Source organism: Ochotona princeps, chromosome 1, assembly GCF_030435755.1.
Source record: "Ochotona princeps isolate mOchPri1 chromosome 1, mOchPri1.hap1, whole genome shotgun sequence".
In the NCBI taxonomy this organism is placed as follows: domain Eukaryota; kingdom Metazoa; phylum Chordata; class Mammalia; order Lagomorpha; family Ochotonidae; genus Ochotona; species Ochotona princeps.
Window position 1 is genome coordinate 114,285,494 of NC_080832.1, and position 17,092 is coordinate 114,302,585.

The 17,092-nt window shown below is 44.9% G+C and overlaps 1 protein-coding gene across 1 annotated transcript; it reads left to right on the plus strand.

The window, feature by feature from the left end:
• The first annotated feature begins 4,747 nt into the window (after nucleotides 1-4,747).
• Nucleotides 4,748-16,085, plus strand: LOC101533271 (HLA class II histocompatibility antigen, DRB1 beta chain-like). The gene is made up of 5 exons (XM_058664962.1): nucleotides 4,748-4,861; nucleotides 11,711-11,977; nucleotides 14,152-14,433; nucleotides 15,171-15,281; nucleotides 16,031-16,085. The coding sequence occupies exons 1-5, from the start codon at nucleotides 4,762-4,764 to the stop codon at nucleotides 16,042-16,044; spliced, it is 774 nt and encodes a 257-aa protein (XP_058520945.1). The 5' UTR covers nucleotides 4,748-4,761; the 3' UTR covers nucleotides 16,045-16,085.
• Nucleotides 16,086-17,092: the final 1,007 nt, after the last annotated feature.

Genomic DNA, 17,092 nt, shown 5'->3' on the forward strand with positions numbered 1-17,092 from the left:
GAAACTTTGAGGTATTCCCAGACTAGTTTCTTGCATGTTCTAGCAAGCACAGGGCCCGGCACAGTCCATCACCCCGATCAGCTGGTGGTTGCAATTGCTGTGTTGGTTCTGTTTTCAGTCCCGAGTTGCACTGGAACCAATGGGTGTTGCAGTCCAGTCTGGTTCTGCCCAGCACGTACTCGGCCCTCACACTAACCACTGGGAGCTGCAGCCTAGTTGGGGCGACCCACGATAACCCTCACCCGGCCTGCCCCCGGTTTGCCAGTATGTGTAGCAGAAGACCAGTCTGTCCCCCATCCTATTTGGCTCTGGCACTTGTCAATGGGTATTAAAGCTTAGTTCTATCTAACCAACTCAACCATCCAGCCCTTATGGGTGTTGTTGAGTGCCTCTCTATCTAGCCATCCCAGCCCCCATCCTAGTTTTCATGCCCTCCCACGGGACTAGTGACCCAAGAAGGGGGAACCCACTTTTTCCCTCCCAGGTCTCTCTGTCCCGGTTTATGCACTCTTTAGGTGGTTCTGTGATTTGACTTGACAGAATTAGTCCCCAGTGCCAGCTTCTGCGGCTATGCCCAAACATCCCTCACCCACTCTAATTTATGCTTGCACCAGCAGGAATAATCAGCCCAGCCTGGCTTTTCCCTGATCTATTCCACATGCAGCGCACAGGTGTTGTAGCCTTGCATAGTCTAGTCTGTCTCTATCCCAGCCCACGCTCTCCAGTGGGAGTAGCTGTCTGGCGAGGGAACCAGCCCCTTAATCCCCCCGCCAGTTCTGCCCCTCCCTTCCTTCCTGGATCTCACGTGTGCTGGTTGGGTGCTGCATTCATATCCAGTACAGACAACCACGCCCTGGCATTCCATAATGTGTACTGGTTTTGTCGCGACCAAACCCGGCTCATCCCACACTCTGATCTGGTGATCGGATTTGCCAGTGGGTGATATGGACTGATTCAGCCTGGTCTGCTCCTGACCCATGCTGAATGTGTGCCAGTGGGAAACTTTCCGTGGCCTATTCTGGACTGTTTCCTATCATGCTTCTTGCGCTTACCTGCAGGGACTGTGTCCTGCCAGAGGAGTTGCCCAGGCTCCTCCATCAGAACCCCTCCCAATGGCAGGTTTTGCGCATGCCAGGGGGTCCTTGAGCCAACCCAACTCAGTTCACATCCTGTCCTAGCAGGGACAGTGGCTTTTTCTGGCTGGCTTTCACCCCATTCTGGTTCTTGTTGTTGGATGTTTCAGCTCGGCCATGGCTCGTCCATACCCACATACAGCTCACGCATGGCTCAGTAGGGGGTTGAGACCCAGCCTAGTCAGTCCCACATCTACCCCCTGGTTCTCCATGACACCAGATGGTGTTGGGGTCTGAACTGGCCTGGTGCATCCAATCCCAGCCCACACTAGTGCCTCGGGTGACTGCAACTGTTTCCTAGATAGAACGCAACCCCAATTCTAGCACATACGCCCCTTGGTGGGAACCTCAACCTAGTTAGGGTGTCCCGTTACCTCCCCGATTGGGCTTGTTCCTAGCTGTAAATCATGCACCTGCCTGTGGTTGCTCTGAGGACCAGTAGGTGCAAGAGCCTAGCTCGGTATGACCTGTGTTCCATGCTGGTTTCTAGTTTTGCTTGTAAACAAAGGTTTGCTCAGTCCTGCCCAGTACATTACGTTCCATTACCAATTTACACATTTTGGAGCTACTATGCCCTGCTTGTCCAACCCCCAGATCTGGACGGCGTGTTCACCAGCGAGAGCGAGCTATGACTCGCCAGGGGAGCTTCCCAAGTACCTCCACTTGATCCACTCCCAAACCCAGTTTACATACATGCCATTGGTTTTTAGGCCAGTACCCGGTGTACTCTGGCCTCCCATTTGGCCTTGTATGAGCTGGTGAATGTTGCAGCCCGGCCCACCCCACAACCTATTCAGGATGCACATTTGGGTGCTGCTGCCTTGCCCAGTCCAGTCTATGGCGGATCCCTTTACCTGTGATTCATGGCAGGCTCCTTGCTCACACCTAGCTCAGTCCATAACCACCTAAAATTTAGGTTTACCAGTGGGGCCAAACTTTCTACAGGGTGTGGCCCACACATCCTGCACAGAGTCCACCCCAGGATAAGGTTCTAGAGTGCTAGTTAAAATTATGGACCTGCCTAATGTGACCAGTCTCCTTAACCAACATCATGTCAGGCAAAAAAATATCCTGCTAGACAATCTGGGGGTTATCTTCGGCATTATAGGTGTTCAAAGCTCAGCATTATTGAGTGATTAGAAGTTCTCCAATAAAAGAGCCACTGGCGTTGGGAATCTTTAGGATTGACTCAGAACCCAGAAACAGTGGGGTCACCCTAGAGCTATCTAAGCAGCAATTCGGACATCCATTACCCCAGAGCTTCCCGGCTGGGCGGCCAGAAGGCAAAGCCTGGCACCACATGGTGCACTGGCCGCCCTGGATGAGGCCAAGGATTCGTTCACTGCCTTGCAGCAGTGTCTTTGGCGTGAGCCCCCAGCATTGGGTCCGACCCAGCAGGGGCACCCCCCACAGCCGCCACACTGTGAGGAGCAGCAGTTGCCCCCGAATCCCAAGGCCCGAACCCCTCCCAAACTCACCTAGCTGCCAGATATTAGCAGCTGGGTGGAGCTAGGAATTTTAAGCCAGTTCCCAAGTTCCCTCATGGCGCACTTACCCTGAGGAATGAGCTCTCTTGGGTCCTGGATGAGGCCGAGGACTCGTTCACTGCCTTGCAGCAGTGTCTTTGGCGTGAGCCCCCAGCATTGGGTCCGACCCGGCAGGGGCACCCCCCACAGCCGCCACACTGTGAGGAGCGGCAGTTGCCCCCGAATCCCAAGGCCCGAACCCCTCCCAAACTCACCTAGCTGCCAGATATTAGCAGCTGGGTGGAGCTAGGAATTTTAAGCCAGTTCCCAAGTTCCCTCATGGCGCACTTACCCTGAGGAATGAGCTCTCTTGGGTCCTGGATGAGGCCGAGGACTCGTTCACTACCTTGCAGCAGTGTCTTTGGTGTGAGCCCCCAGCATTGGGTCCGACCCAGCAGGGGCACCCCCCACAGCCGCCACACTGTGAGGAGCGGAAGTTGCCCCCGAATCCCAAGGCCCGAACCCCTCCCAAACTCACCTAGCTGCCAGATATTAGCAGCTGGGTGGAGCTAGGAATTTTAAGCCAGTTCCCAAGTCCCCTCATGGCGCACTTACCCTGAGGAATGAGCTCTCTTGGGTCCTGGATGAGGCCGAGGACTCGTTCACTGCCTTGCAGCAGTGTCTTTGGCGTGAGCCCCCAGCATTGGGTCCGACCCAGCAGGGGCACCCCCCACAGCCGCCACACTGTGAGGAGCGGCAGTTGCCCCCGAATCCCAAGGCCCGAACCCCTCCCAAACTCACCTAGCTGCCAGATATTAGCAGCTGGGTGGAGCTAGGAATTTTAAGCCAGTTCCCAAGTTCCCTCATGGCGCACTTACCCGAGGAATGAGCTCTCTTGGGTCCTGGATGAGGCCGAGGACTCGTTCACTGCCTTGCAGCAGTGTCTTTGGCGTGAGCCCCCAGCATTGGGTCCGACCCGGCAGGGGCACCCCCCACAGCCGCCACACTGTGAGGAGCGGCAGTTGCCCCCGAATCCCAAGGCCCGAACCCCTCCCAAACTCACCTAGCTGCCAGATATTTAGTTCCTGAATATTATACTACGCATTCATTAACAATTTTTTTTAATTGTGGGATAATGTAAGAAAAACAAAATTGGAAAGGATCATATTCTCAATAAAATGAGGAAATCATAATGGGAAATGTGACTTAAGGAATGAACCCTTGTTCACTTACAACGTTCATCACCGTGAAGCAGAGCTGTTGTATCAAAAGCTGACCTTGAGTTCCTGCATGACTTGACTCTGCCCTGGCCTTGCTGTGTTGGGTTCAGTGCTACACACAGGCACCCTAGGATCCCCCACTCCACACAGATTGTGTCCTCTAAGTCCTCGGCCTACACTTGCTCTAGAGGGACTGCTATGCTAACTGATAGCACTGTGACACACACGAAACACCTTTCCACTCAGGTGCAGTTACTGACCGACCATAGCTCTTATCCGTCACCTGACTGTAAAGAGGCTCATTGCTGTAACCAGCAGCCCTCATTTTGTCACATCATCAGTTCTTGGGGTTGCTGCTTCTTAAGGATCTTCAAATTCACAGCATTTTCCAGTATTGAAACACCTGAAATATCCTTTATTAACCTGTGAGAGGTTAAGGAATTACTCCCAAATCTGTAACAACGTTATGCAATAATTAGAAGATTCATGATTTCCTGACCTGAGATCATCTTCCCTCCACCTCTTTACCCCTTAACAGCCTCGTACTTACCGCTGTCTGAACAATACTTACCTCAGCTGACACATGAATGCTCCCACAAGGCTTAAACTTGGGAACACACCGCTGAGCTAAGAGTTGGGTTGCTTCAGGGCCTCAGTTACAGGGTTTCACTTCCTACTTGGACCCAATCCTAAGGATCGCAAATTAATATAACTGATGTAATGAAGACAATGCAAGTTGCAGATGAGGACCTTCATGCTGATTCTCTGACAAGCAACTGATGATGCTGTTTTTCTCTGGTGCTGATTGACTCCTCAGCACCGAGGTTACCCAATGCAGCAACAAAGCAATGACTGCCTGGGTTCCTCAAGTGTGGGCTGTGAGCGGAGGCAGGTGAGAGTTACCCTCAGGTGAAACCTGCCTGCTCCCTCCTGCTCTCCAGCATGCCGTGTCTGTGGCTGCACGGAGGCTCCAGTGTGACAGCTGTGACAGCGTCATTGATGCTGCTGATCCTGCCCCTAACTGTGGCCAGGGACCTCCAACGTAAGTGCACACCTGGGTTCTGAGCTGGTGAGGGATGGAAGGAGTGCAGTTCATTTTATCATTGTGTCCAGGCAATGCCCCCCGAATAAAGGAATAATTTCTTTGGTGATTGTACGTCTCCTTTAGATGGATACTAAATCATCAAAAGGAATATGACGAACTGTGTCCTCAGTGGGGCCGTTTCTTCTCAATTTTCCTCTGACAAATCTCCAGCCTCATACCACATTCCCTCAGGGTCTTGGGGACATTTAGAAATAGAGATATTAAAACATCCTCATGTTGCACTTTCCTTTATTATGTTGTCACAGGAAGAGGGTACCTTTTAAAATTCCAGAGGAAATCACAAGGATTTGAAGGACTCATAGAAGATTCTATGTTTTGTTTGCACTGGGACGTGTGGTGCCGCCCTCTCCAGTGTGAGGAGACAGCAAGGGCCAGGCTCTAGCATCGCCTTTCTTATCTACCTAAACTGATTATGAAGCCTGTGTCCCTGCCCTGGAGGTTCCTGGACAGAATGGTGAGGTTGGCGTTCCTTCCTTCTCTATGGGGGCAGTCCTGCTACCAGGGACCCTCAGAGGCCCTCACTATGTGAAATGTCCAGTAGTTAAAGAATGCCTGTTAGGCATCATTTAGTGCCTTAAAGAACTGAAGTCATCCTCTGAAAACCTGGCACAGGTTTAATTCATCACAAATATCTTTGGGTCTTTCTAGAATCCCTCCTACTTTTTGTAATAGTTCCATATCTACTGTTTTTCTGACTGGAAGTCACAAAAAGAGATTCAACTAGTATATGATAAGATATACACAATTCTATTTTTAATAAAAATAGCCAGTTGTCAGTAATTTCACATGTTTGAACTAGGAGGTACGGAGAATATGAAGATTGCTAACATCTCACAGTGCTGAATGTCAGTAAGTAAATCAAGGGGACTCTGGCTTACTGGAGTGCTGTGCCATTTTCATGGGCTCATTACGCATGCCCTCTTGCTATCCTTAATTAGGGCTAGTTCCCTCTAACCTTGAACATTTCCCTATTATTTCACAAACTAGGTTATTACATTAGTGAAAATCCCCCAAATTTGCGCAGATCCTTAACACAGTAAAAGGCCTGTAAGAGACGAAATTTAAAAAAAATTTCTAACTTTCATAAAACCACTTTTGGTTATCCAGGAGAATCTGAGTAGAAGGAAGAAAAGGAAGACTTTGTGTTGAGTAGAAGAAATAAAAGGAAAACTTTGTCTTACTTCTTCACCAGAAATGTAAAGGATATAATGTATTGTCAGAATAGATTACTGATGGAACTTTGGCCTTTTCTTGTTTCCAGAATCTCCACAATGATTCATTCCCAGACTACTAGCTTGTTCATTTAAAACACAGATTTTTTTTGGACAAATATTAAGCATGGGGTTCCATTCTATGCTCAAAAGCATTCTACCTTAATAAGGTAGAAAAGATTCCAGCTCTGAGGGAGCACAACCAGTAACAGGAGACAGACAATAGTCTAATAAACACAAAACAAGGAAGGCAGATTCAGAGAGCAAGAAATCCTGTGAGAAAATGATATCAGGTGTTGGGACAGGCAGGTTCGGATTCATCCACTTTTGGCTGGTGTGACTAAAGAGGCATGAAGAAAGAGAAGACAGCCAGGTGGCGATCCCATGGATATATGTGTCTTAGGGAGAACAAAGAAAAGAATGGTGGGAATATATACAGAAATACACTGTACTTAAGGGATAGAAAGAAAGCCGGAGTGGCTGAAGTGAAATGAGAAAAGTGGTCCCATGGGTGGAATGGTTGAGGTTGGGGTTGCTTGTAAAGGAAGTTAGAAGCCAAATCATGGTTGGTCCTGAGAGCCACAACAAGAAATTTGAGGTTATTTAAACAGATACGGGAGGCTACTGTAGCATTGTAAAGAGGCCATTAATAGTCAACTTTTTAAAAACAACATACAAATAATTACTCAGGCTCACATGAGGAGACAGAATGAGCATGTATGTGTAGGAAGCTCCAGGGAAGACAAGTGCATGATAGGATGCAGTAGTGGTAGTGACATTGACAATGTGACGGGAAACCAATTTTGAATATGCTTTTGTCTGACTTGTTTACAGATTTAGTCAAACTTATTACCAAGAGTTTTCTTTCATTTAAGAGTTGGATGGTAGTCCTGTTTACTGAGCTATGGAAGAATGAGGGAGAATGCAGGTGGATAGAAATAAAGTTTTATTTTAGTCTGAGGTGATTTTTAGGCATTTATGTGGAGCGATCAAGAGGTCAATAGAATATGAGACTGAAGTTCAGAGTGATGTCAACACCGGAAGGATATATGCTGGATAAACTTCAGGAAAGTGAAGACGTTGCATATGGAAATAGACTTTATGCTGTGAAGAGGCCCAAAGGCCATCAAAGAACACAAAGGTTTACTATTGAAAATCAAGAGTGTGTGGTACATGGAAATAAAAGAAAGTAACCTTTTTCTAACAGCACCGATAGCTAATTGTGGAAACTCTCACCATCAGGTGTATGAAACAAGAGCTCAGGAAACTGAGTGTTGGTGTTTGACGAAATTAGAGTTTGCAGATTCAGTTGAATATCCCACATGTAAACTATGTTTGAGTGCCTAAAGGAGAGGAAGGAGATGGAGAAGTGAAGACATTAGGCCTGACTCAAGAATGGACCATGCTTTGAGGTCAGGAGGCCAGCTAAACTAAGGAAAAGAGAAAGGAGTCCCAAAAGAAGAAATACTAGAGTACCAGAAAGAACCAGTTTAGTGTTTGGCAAGGAACACTGAAGGGCTCTGATGTGACTGGTTGCGCAAAGTCTTGAACCCACGTGGTCACTATTTCTTAGTGACCTGTGATGCACCAGTCATCAAGGGGATGAGGATGAAATAAGGAACAAATTAGAACTCTGTCAGTATATAGCATTATAAAACTTACAGTTAACATGTATCAGGTCTATAAATCTCAATGTAAGATTGCATTTTTTATATGTACTGAATTAGAAATGTATTTGAGTTGTAAATTTCAAAGATATGTATGCCTTTGAAATTTACAACTCAAATATAAGTTCAAATACCCAGTGTGGAATAGTTAATTCTCAAGCTCATAATACAGTATGGAGCATAGTATATATAGCCTCCCCCTCTGTGTCCACCTACTCTTCTGGGTTGAGCTTGAGTATATTTCACTATTATATGTAAACTGATATTGCTATCCTTCTGTGTTCAAAATGAAAGTCTGATAAAATTAATAAAAATTATGAAGATTATTCTTGTTAAATAATAGAATTATATTGTGATTAATATAGTACTAGGATTATTGGGTATTATGTGATCAACACTGGGAAGAATCACTATTTAGTTTCACCAGTAATAACCCTGTGGGAAGGGTTAGGTATTGTGGAACAGTAGTTTAAGCTGCCCCTTGGACTGCCTGCCTCCCATATTGTGTGCTGGATTTGAGTCCTTAGAACTCTGTTTTCATTCTGGCTTCCTGTGAATTCCCATATTGGAAGGCGACAAACAGTGACTCACGTATTTGGGTCCCTATCTTTCACATGGGAGACCAGGATAGAGTTTCTGTTTGCTGACTTTGTGTTGATCTATCCCTGGTTATTGCAAGCATTGTGGTAGTGGATCTGTGGCTATAAGATTCTCTCTCTCCTTCTCTCTGGTGTGTTTCTCAACAAATAAAGAACAAAAAGACTTTAGTTTGGTGGGAATGTTGACAGGGGAAAGTCTTTGAATCACCATTGGTAAGTAGTGAAAAAAGCTAAATTGGGTCTTTGATTAACACATGTGCCAATGTACCAGTATCTCTCTCTCTCTCTCTCTCTCTCTCTCTCTCTCTCTCTCTCTCTCTCTTTATCATCCATCTATCTTCAGGTAGAGGAGAACTACAAGGGCTGATGGCTCCTTCACAGAAAAGAAATTTTAGTCTCTTGAGTTTTTATCATTTAAAAGTTCCAGAGGGGTTCACATGCCACACACACCATTATGAATGCTTGTTCCACATTAACTGCTCTCCTATCTTAGAGTTGCCAAATAAAATGTATGTTCAATTGGATTGGATTTTCAGATAAACCACAATAACTTATCTGAAATAGAAACTTTACTGAGCAATGTGTGTTTCCATTTGCCACAGAGATCCTTACGTGGCCAGATGGCTGGTGATGGTCGTCACACAAGCAAAATGAGAGCATGTACTAACAGTGCTAACCCCAGTGGTGGCATAAATGTTACCATGAACAGCAAGTTCACGTGTTTATTTATTTTGTTTACCTTGTCTGTCAAGAAGGGATTTAGGAAACTTGGAGAAAATATGGTAGATCTTCTCTGATCCAGAATTCATTGCTCTCTGCCATCAGTTTCCCAGAATGGAGGGGGTTTTGTGGTCTGGATATCTATTCACTCCTGTAAACTATCTTTTGGATGCTGTCATTCTCTTCTAGTTTCCCCACTGTGAAAGGTCTTGTCCACAGAGATGAGAGTCCCACATGTGCATGAGCATGGTAACTTGTTGAGTATCGACAGCTGGAAACTGTCAGTTAGAAAACAAATTCGTTGGGGTAGTTGAAAAGGAATGAAATGACTGTGGCTGCAGTCTGTTGCTATAAATAAGTAGTGGACCACTGAAGCAATCTAAAGGAGAAGCTGTGAGAAACTTTTATGGCAAGTGACTGCTTGCTAAGGCAATAAAATTAACTAAAGGATCCAGACTCATACTTTCAGTAACATACTACATATGTGAGGTGCTGTTTTAGTTCATATGTGTTATATGCTTCATTTTCAAAAAAACATATCCTAATATCCTAGAGATAAAACAGAAAAGTTAAATTCAGGATAAAATGTCCAGTAAAATTAGTAGAATTCTGACACAACACTGGGATATTGACTATATTACCATTTGGGAGAAGTTGAGATGGTGAGGGGTGATAACACAAGATAAGTAGCTAAAAATACAACAAAACGCCTGAGAACGTTTCAAGAGCAGTGTGGTATATATAGTTGGCTGCTTCCTTAAAATTGGAATGATGCCTGAGAGAAACCAATGAGATTTATAAACTGAGGTTTCTCATAATTTCTATTGAAGAAAACTTGCACAACAGCTATGGCAGAAAACAGAAAATATGCATGCAATTATATTCATCAAGTTTTATATGCAGACCTTCACAACCATGTGTAATACTCTTTTGAACTATCATTAACTATGGGACTGTATTCAAATCTTTTTAGCCCTCCATGCTTCAGTGGCTTCTACTGTAATGAGGAAGATACATCTGATCGGAGGGTTCAGAGATGATGTGTAAAGCATTAGGAATAGCATCTGTCACACTGAATGTTTATTTTAAACTTTAGCCATCCCACCCATTCACAGAGCCCACTGATACTGTCTTCAGAGGGTCTCTCCACTCTGGCTGCCACCTTCCAGGTAGCAGGTTACTTGCCTTGGCTCCACCTGTCATCATCTTGCACCTGATTGCTCCAGCATCCTCCACTTGCATCCTTTTTCTCTTCCCTTTCCCTTCTTCTGTATCCAAATCATTACGTTACACTGTCATTAGTGACATCTTACAATATATCAAGAGCTGCAATTATATTTCTGGCACTCTTGAGGACAGATGGGGTTTAGAAATGGGGATTTTGACTTTTATAAGGATGATAGTACATTTCCCAAATAATTGCTCAGTGAGTTAAAGGGTCTAGGATTAAATGTATAAATGTGTTTACACTCCTATGAGTATTCATGCTAGTGATATAAATAGTGATCCAGAATATTTTCACTATAGAAATGGTCAGTGAAGTAATGAAATAAATACAGAAGACATTGTAGCACATTTTTCTTAAGAAAACTATCCAGTAGTTTTTAAGCTTTCTAGCTGATTCTAAATCATGTAAGCTCTTGGACTCAGCATGATGGCTTGGTGGCTAAATCCTTGCCTTGCATGCACTGGGATCCCATATCATCATGGGTTCTAATCCCAGTTGCTCCACTTCCCATCTAGCTCCCTGCTTGTGCCTGGAAAGCAGTGCTGAATGGCCCAAAGCTTTGGGCCCCTGCACCCTCGTGCAAGACCTGGAGGTCGCAACTGGCTCTTGGTTTCGGATTGACTCAGCATCAGCCGTTGTGGCTCCTTGAGGAGTGGACCATCCCACAGACAATTTTTCCCTCCCTCTCTCCTTCTCTCTGTGAATCTTCCTTTTCAATTAAAAACAAAAACGTTTAGACTCATGTTGTACAGATGCTCACCTTCAAGTTAGTCTTTCATGTTTTATTTGACCTTGATTTGTTACAAAACGAGCTAATCAGCAGGATAAAGAAACAGTTGCAAAATTCCACCACTGTGTTGCTGGATCAATGCACAATGAATATCTTTTTTTTTTTCTTTTTTGACCTTATGCAATGTTGTCCAGTGTTTCGTGGGCTGTTGATCATGATTTCACTCGTCTTTCAAAAATTTACCTTTCTAAGGTATTAATAGTGATGATTGCCACAAATATTTTTCAGCAAAATGCCTCAGACTTCTACAGAAATTCTATTAATAGTGTTAGATGCTTCTGCTTATTCTCTCACCTTTAACCACAAGGTCAGTTGTTTTAACCTTTTTGTGACATTTGCAATTAAAAATGAACTCCGTTTTTTAAATATCCATATGTATGGTATATGTATGCTATGTTTGTATTTATGCATGCATGTTTCCTAACACACATACATTTATGTGTGAATCGCAAATAGCTTCGGTTTATGGGGGTTTCTCTTGTCCTTTGGAGTTCCCCCCACCTCTGGCTGCGCTTGGGGAGCCCTAGTGTCCCGGGAAGCCCTTGTAATCCGATCTTATATATCCCCACAGCTCATTTCCTGGAGCAGGTGAAAGGCGAGTGTTACTTCTACAATGGGACGCAGCAGGTGCGGTTCATAATCAAAGTTGTCTTTAACCACGAAGAGTACGCGCGCTTTGACAGTGACGTGGGGGAGTTCCGCGCGGTCACTGAGCTGGGTAGGCAGTCGGCCGCCTACTGGAACCGGCAGAAGGAATTCCTGCAGCGGGCGCGGGCGGCGGTGGACCGGTGCAGATTTAACTACGAAGTTGTGGAGACCTTCGCGGTACCGCGGCGAGGTGAGTGCACCTGTGTGCTGCGAGGGATGCTGTGTGGGGAGCACGCGGACACCTGTGCGTGAGGGGATGGCTGCGTGGGAGGGTTGGCAGGACTTGTTAGGAGGGAGAGGAGAGTGCAAAGGGGAGACAGTGCCCAAGCAGCACTGGGAGATAGAGACGCACCTGGGCTGGGTCTGCGGGATGTGCAGAGGGGATGTTTTCAATACCTGTGTTTGGGAGTTTCCAGAGGATTATGGGAGGGCAAATGAGAGAAGCGAGTGTTTGCAGGATGGGAAGACGCTCGTCTCACACTGAAACCATTGAAAACAAAGTGCAGGTTGCTGTCTGCCCTGGATGTCGCAGAGAGAAAGTACCAGTGTGTGTTTTTGTGAATGAACTTTTGAACCTTTACAGCACCTAACCTTTTGACCTTTCCAGACCTATTTTAGGTGTAAACTTCCTGCTATCTTTCTTCTTGTCTGTAATTTTACACGGTTGAAGTGATTATGAAGGTGGTTTTGAATGACAGTTTTACATAGTGATGTTACTATGTTTATCACAGTTATAGTATTTAGGTAGTTGCAGCTTACTTCTTTGTACAGGTGTAACACACTTGACCGCCCATTCCTCTGCTAGATTTTCTCATCAGTATCGCCAATACACCTGTTCCTAGTCTCTGAGGAGTGTATTTCCAGGAATCTGGAAGACATAAAAATCCCAGGATGCCAATTTTCTTGTATAAGATGTCACAATATTTGCATATAACTTACACCCTCACGCATGCACAAATCATCTCTTAATGACACACACACATAATACCTAGTACACAGTAAATATTATGTGAATAGTCATAACTGAGTATTGTTTGGAAATAACATCAAGAACAAAAGCCCCCAATATTTTTTTTTTCTGAATGTTTTTCTTAGCCTGGTTGTTTGAGTTTCTGTGGACTACACCTGTGTATACACAGGGCTAACCATACTCTAAAAAGTTGTATGGTTTTTATTTTAAAATTTCTGTCTTCACTTTCTAAGCTTCTTGAACTTTTTTTTGGTAGTTATTAGGTGAGTTTTCATGACTGCTTGCTCAATAATCAGTTACCTCCTACCTTCACGGTTTTTCCCAGCTTTTTATTGGTTCTCTGTAAAGTAAGATTATTAACAGTTTGTTGACATTTGGTACAGTATTTTCTTTAGTTTATGTCTTGGCTCTACTAGTTACTCTCTATGCTAAGAAATTAAATATTTTAATGAACATCATTCATAAGAATTTATCACCAGTCTCAAATTTGCCATTTTGTGATTGTGAAGAAGTTCTCTCCTAGTCTCTACCCGTTAAAAAAAGTGTGTTTGTTTAGACTGACAATGTCAGGGATGGTCAAGATATCAAGAACTCATCTTAATGAATCCTGGATCCTGTCTTGATCCCAAATATTAGTTTAGAAAGTTGTTAATTAGGAATGATTTTCAAAACAGCTGCACATATGCTGCAAAGGAAAGGGGTTGTTCACCTGTGTGTGCATGTATCCATGTGTTAGCCTGTGAGGACCCAGGCTCCTTTCCCTCTCCTCAGGATTGCTGTAACTGGGGCTCAGCTCACAGCCTAAGAGCACCGCCTCTGTCCCTGCTGCTCAGGCTGCACCATCTCCTGTGCCCAAGGGTGTGTGTGCATCAGGACAGCACTCCTGGGTCGCCGTGCTCTTCCCATTGAGCCCGCTCTCTCCACATTGGCTGTGTTGCTTGGATCCTATTTGCTCTAAGAGCAAATGAGGAAAATAAATACTTGACGCATACTGAAGGGTAAATGTTAGTTACAGATTTACATACTGTAGGTGCATAAAGTCTCACAAAACCCTGAGGGTAATTGGAGTTGTTACACCTGTGTGTAGGTGTGAACTGTAAGAATCATGGCAAAAGCAGGAGTTAGAGATTGAACTTGAATACAGTATAACATCAAAATGGCACTTTAAGTGAATATGGTATATGCTTTTAGAAATCAGCAAATAATTCCATAATGAAAATTTTCTCCAAACTGGGGAATCCAAGTGAACACAATTTTCCTGGATATTCCCAACTCTAACAGCTTTGAGGGAAGCCTGCCTGAGCCTGGATCATGGGTGTGGACAGAGGCAGAAGGAGCCTCCAAGGAGAACTCCTGTGCCTGCCTCCCTGATCCCTTCTCCCTGTGTCTTCCAGTTGTGCCACAGGTGACTGTGTACCCTGCCAAGACCCAACCCTTGCAGCACCACAACCTCTTGGTGTGCGCAGTGAGTGGCTTCTACCCAGGCAGCATCCAGGTGCGATGGTTCCGCAATGAGGAGGAAGAGGAGGCTGGAGTGGTGTCCACAGGCCTGATCCGGAATGGAGACTGGACGTTCCAGACCCTGGTGATGCTGGAGACAGTTCCTGAGAGTGGAGAGGTTTACAGCTGCCATGTGGAGCACCCGAGCGTGAGCAGCCCAATCATTGTGGAATGGAGTGAGTAGCTTCCTGACCCATGAACCTCTCCCACCTGGAAGGGATTTGTGTTTGTCCCTAAGTGTCTAACTTCTTTCCTGGCACAATATTTTCATCTGTTCCATGCTCTCTTTGGTTTAGCACAGATTACTTGGGTTAATCCTGTGATAATTGCTACAGACACCTTTACTCCTGGGGAGTGGCTATGCCTGTCAGGTCATGGTTATCCCTGGCTCTAGGCCTCCCATCCCTGCCTCTGGGGCTGGGCTTGTGTTTCTGGTTCTCCTGCTCTGGTGATCACTGAGATCTGAGAAGAAGGACATGACAGGGGCTTCCTGTTGGAGAGGCCTCCGGTCTCAGCTCTGCCTTCCATAATATCTGCCACCTGGACAAGCTTCCACTCCACGATGCTATCTCAGAGTTCACATGCCAGCTGTAATCTTGAGACTCTGATATGTGAATGTTTTCCATGCCTAATGATTATAGCTGCTCTCTGAGTTTTATATTATCCCCTCACCCCCCAGGCAAGGCTAGCTCTTTTAAAAGCTTCTAGTTCATATTTCTTGCTCATTTTAAAAGCTCTGCCACAATGTCTAAGTTAGGAACGTTGTATTTTGGGCAATTATATTTACACTTGATCTTAGCCAAAAGGCCGAGAAGCGACAGGCAATTATATTTAAATCTCAAAGATCTGAACTCCAAAACTCTTTGTAGAAGTTGTATTTAGTAAAAATGACCACATTCCCTTCTTCCCTCAGGGGCTCAGTCTGGATCCGCACAGGCCAAGGTGCTGATTGGGATCACGGGTTTGGTGCTGGGGTTGCTCTTCCAGGGACTGGGGCTGTTCATCTACTTCAGGACTCAGAACGGTGAGGACATGTTGGTTGTGAAGAATCTTCTAGCCTTTTCTGCAGGAAGAAATTTGGCTTTGTTCAGATTAATTATTTATAAACCAGTGGGCCTATATAAAATCTTACATTCCTTAGCGGTCCTCAAATGTCTTGGGAATGCAGAATCTACAGTTCATGGTTGTTACTAGGGCAGAACCCAGGAGTGAATGATCATGGATGTGAGAGGAAGATGAGCAAGCTTGGAGGTCTTCAGTGTGGAGTCTCAGGAAATGACAGCAAAGCCACTAAAGTAATGAAATCGATTCCATGATTGACGGTTCCTACTCTCCTCTCTACCCTGGATAATATTGGAGAAATCCCAGGAAACAGATCTGGAGCTGGGGACATTGTATCTGGGAATGTATTTTGCTTCATTGCCATTTAAGCACACCCTTCCTCTCTCTTTTCCAAAAGACTGTGGGCTTTGGTCGATAAGTGAGGTTCTTAGGTCTTCTCTAGAGATAGGGTCAGTTTACCCTGAGCAGATAGCCTGGGTACAGGACAGGAGACAGCAGCGCTGGGAAGACAACGGATTGAGACATCTGAAGAGGCAGTTTGCACTGACGATGCTCTCGCTACTTTGGTAAAGGCTTGTGCTCCGAGACAGCCTTGCCTGGGAAGGCTTCAGGTTTTCCTTTTTACTCCTTATGGAGGGACCGAGTTCTTGAGAAGGGAGAAATAGGCCATTTTCAGAGTTAGAAGATAACACTTTTCTCTGTCATCTGCAGTATTCCTGAGGTGACATGAAGATGGCGACACTCCAGGAAGACCCTCAGTCCGTGAGGTTTCCTTGGTGGATCTCATTCTTCTCAGGACAGACTCCCTCCTGGTCAGCGACTCCACAAAGATGCCCTCCCTGTTAGCTCCCTCATCCTCTGCCCTGGACCTGGAACCCCAGGACTGATGGCAGGGCCTTCCTGTCAGTATTCCTGATCCCCTTTGTCTCCAACCCTTCTGCTTCCTCTGCATCTCATTTTGCCTGTGCCACATCATTTTATTAAAAGTATTTGTCTCAAAATAAACATGAAGTGAAAACACATCTGCTTCACACAGCCTCAAGGGCCAGAAGTAGCAGAAAAGAAAGAGGGAGGATCACACCCCAGCACTGTCATAGTTATTTGTATCTAAATATGGGAGACAAGGGGTATGTTAAGTGACTGGACATAGTCACTCCACAATGCATGCATGTATCAAAGCATCATATTGTATACCTTAAATGTGGGCAATTTTTACTTGTAAATTAAAAAAATTCAGATAAAAGTGAATCCAAAGTTTATGAAGGTAATGCATAACACCAAAAAATATACTATTGCATCTGGAACAAATTTGATGGGAAGTAAATGAGGGTAGAAAAAGACCCTTATTTAAAACCTTGTGGGCTCGGCAGCGTGGCCTAGTGGCTAAGGTCCTTGCCTTGATCCCATATGGCCGCTGGTTCTAACCCCGGCAGCTCCACTTCCTCTCTATCTCTCCGCTTCTCAGTATATCTGACTTTGTAATGAAAATAAAATAAATCTTTAAAAAAAAATAAAACCTTGTGTGACTGCAACTACAAATCCATGTATAATTTTGAATTCCACAGATTTGAATAATACACTATTTTAAAGGAGTTGGAAAGTTTTCAGAGAAAGACGAATAAATTAGTTAATAAGATGAAGGGCTCTGCTATTCTATCTAAAAAGTTTCAAATGCAGATCAAACTGCAAATAGGCCATTAATTTAGAAATGTGTTCAAAATATAATGATTTGAATACAATGTCTCCATCATCAGAGATGTCTCATATTTTGCA

Bases quoted from the DNA above. Each gene is read 5' to 3' on its own strand.
- LOC101533271 (XM_058664962.1), top strand. From the start codon at position 4,762: ATGCCGTGTCTGTGGCTGCACGGAGGCTCCAGTGTGACAGCTGTGACA. The intron at 11,978-14,151 runs GTGAGTGCACCT...TGTGTCTTCCAG, and splicing joins CTTCGCGGTACCGCGGCGAG to TTGTGCCACAGGTGACTGTG. The intron at 14,434-15,170 runs GTGAGTAGCTTC...TTCTTCCCTCAG, and splicing joins CCCAATCATTGTGGAATGGA to GGGCTCAGTCTGGATCCGCA.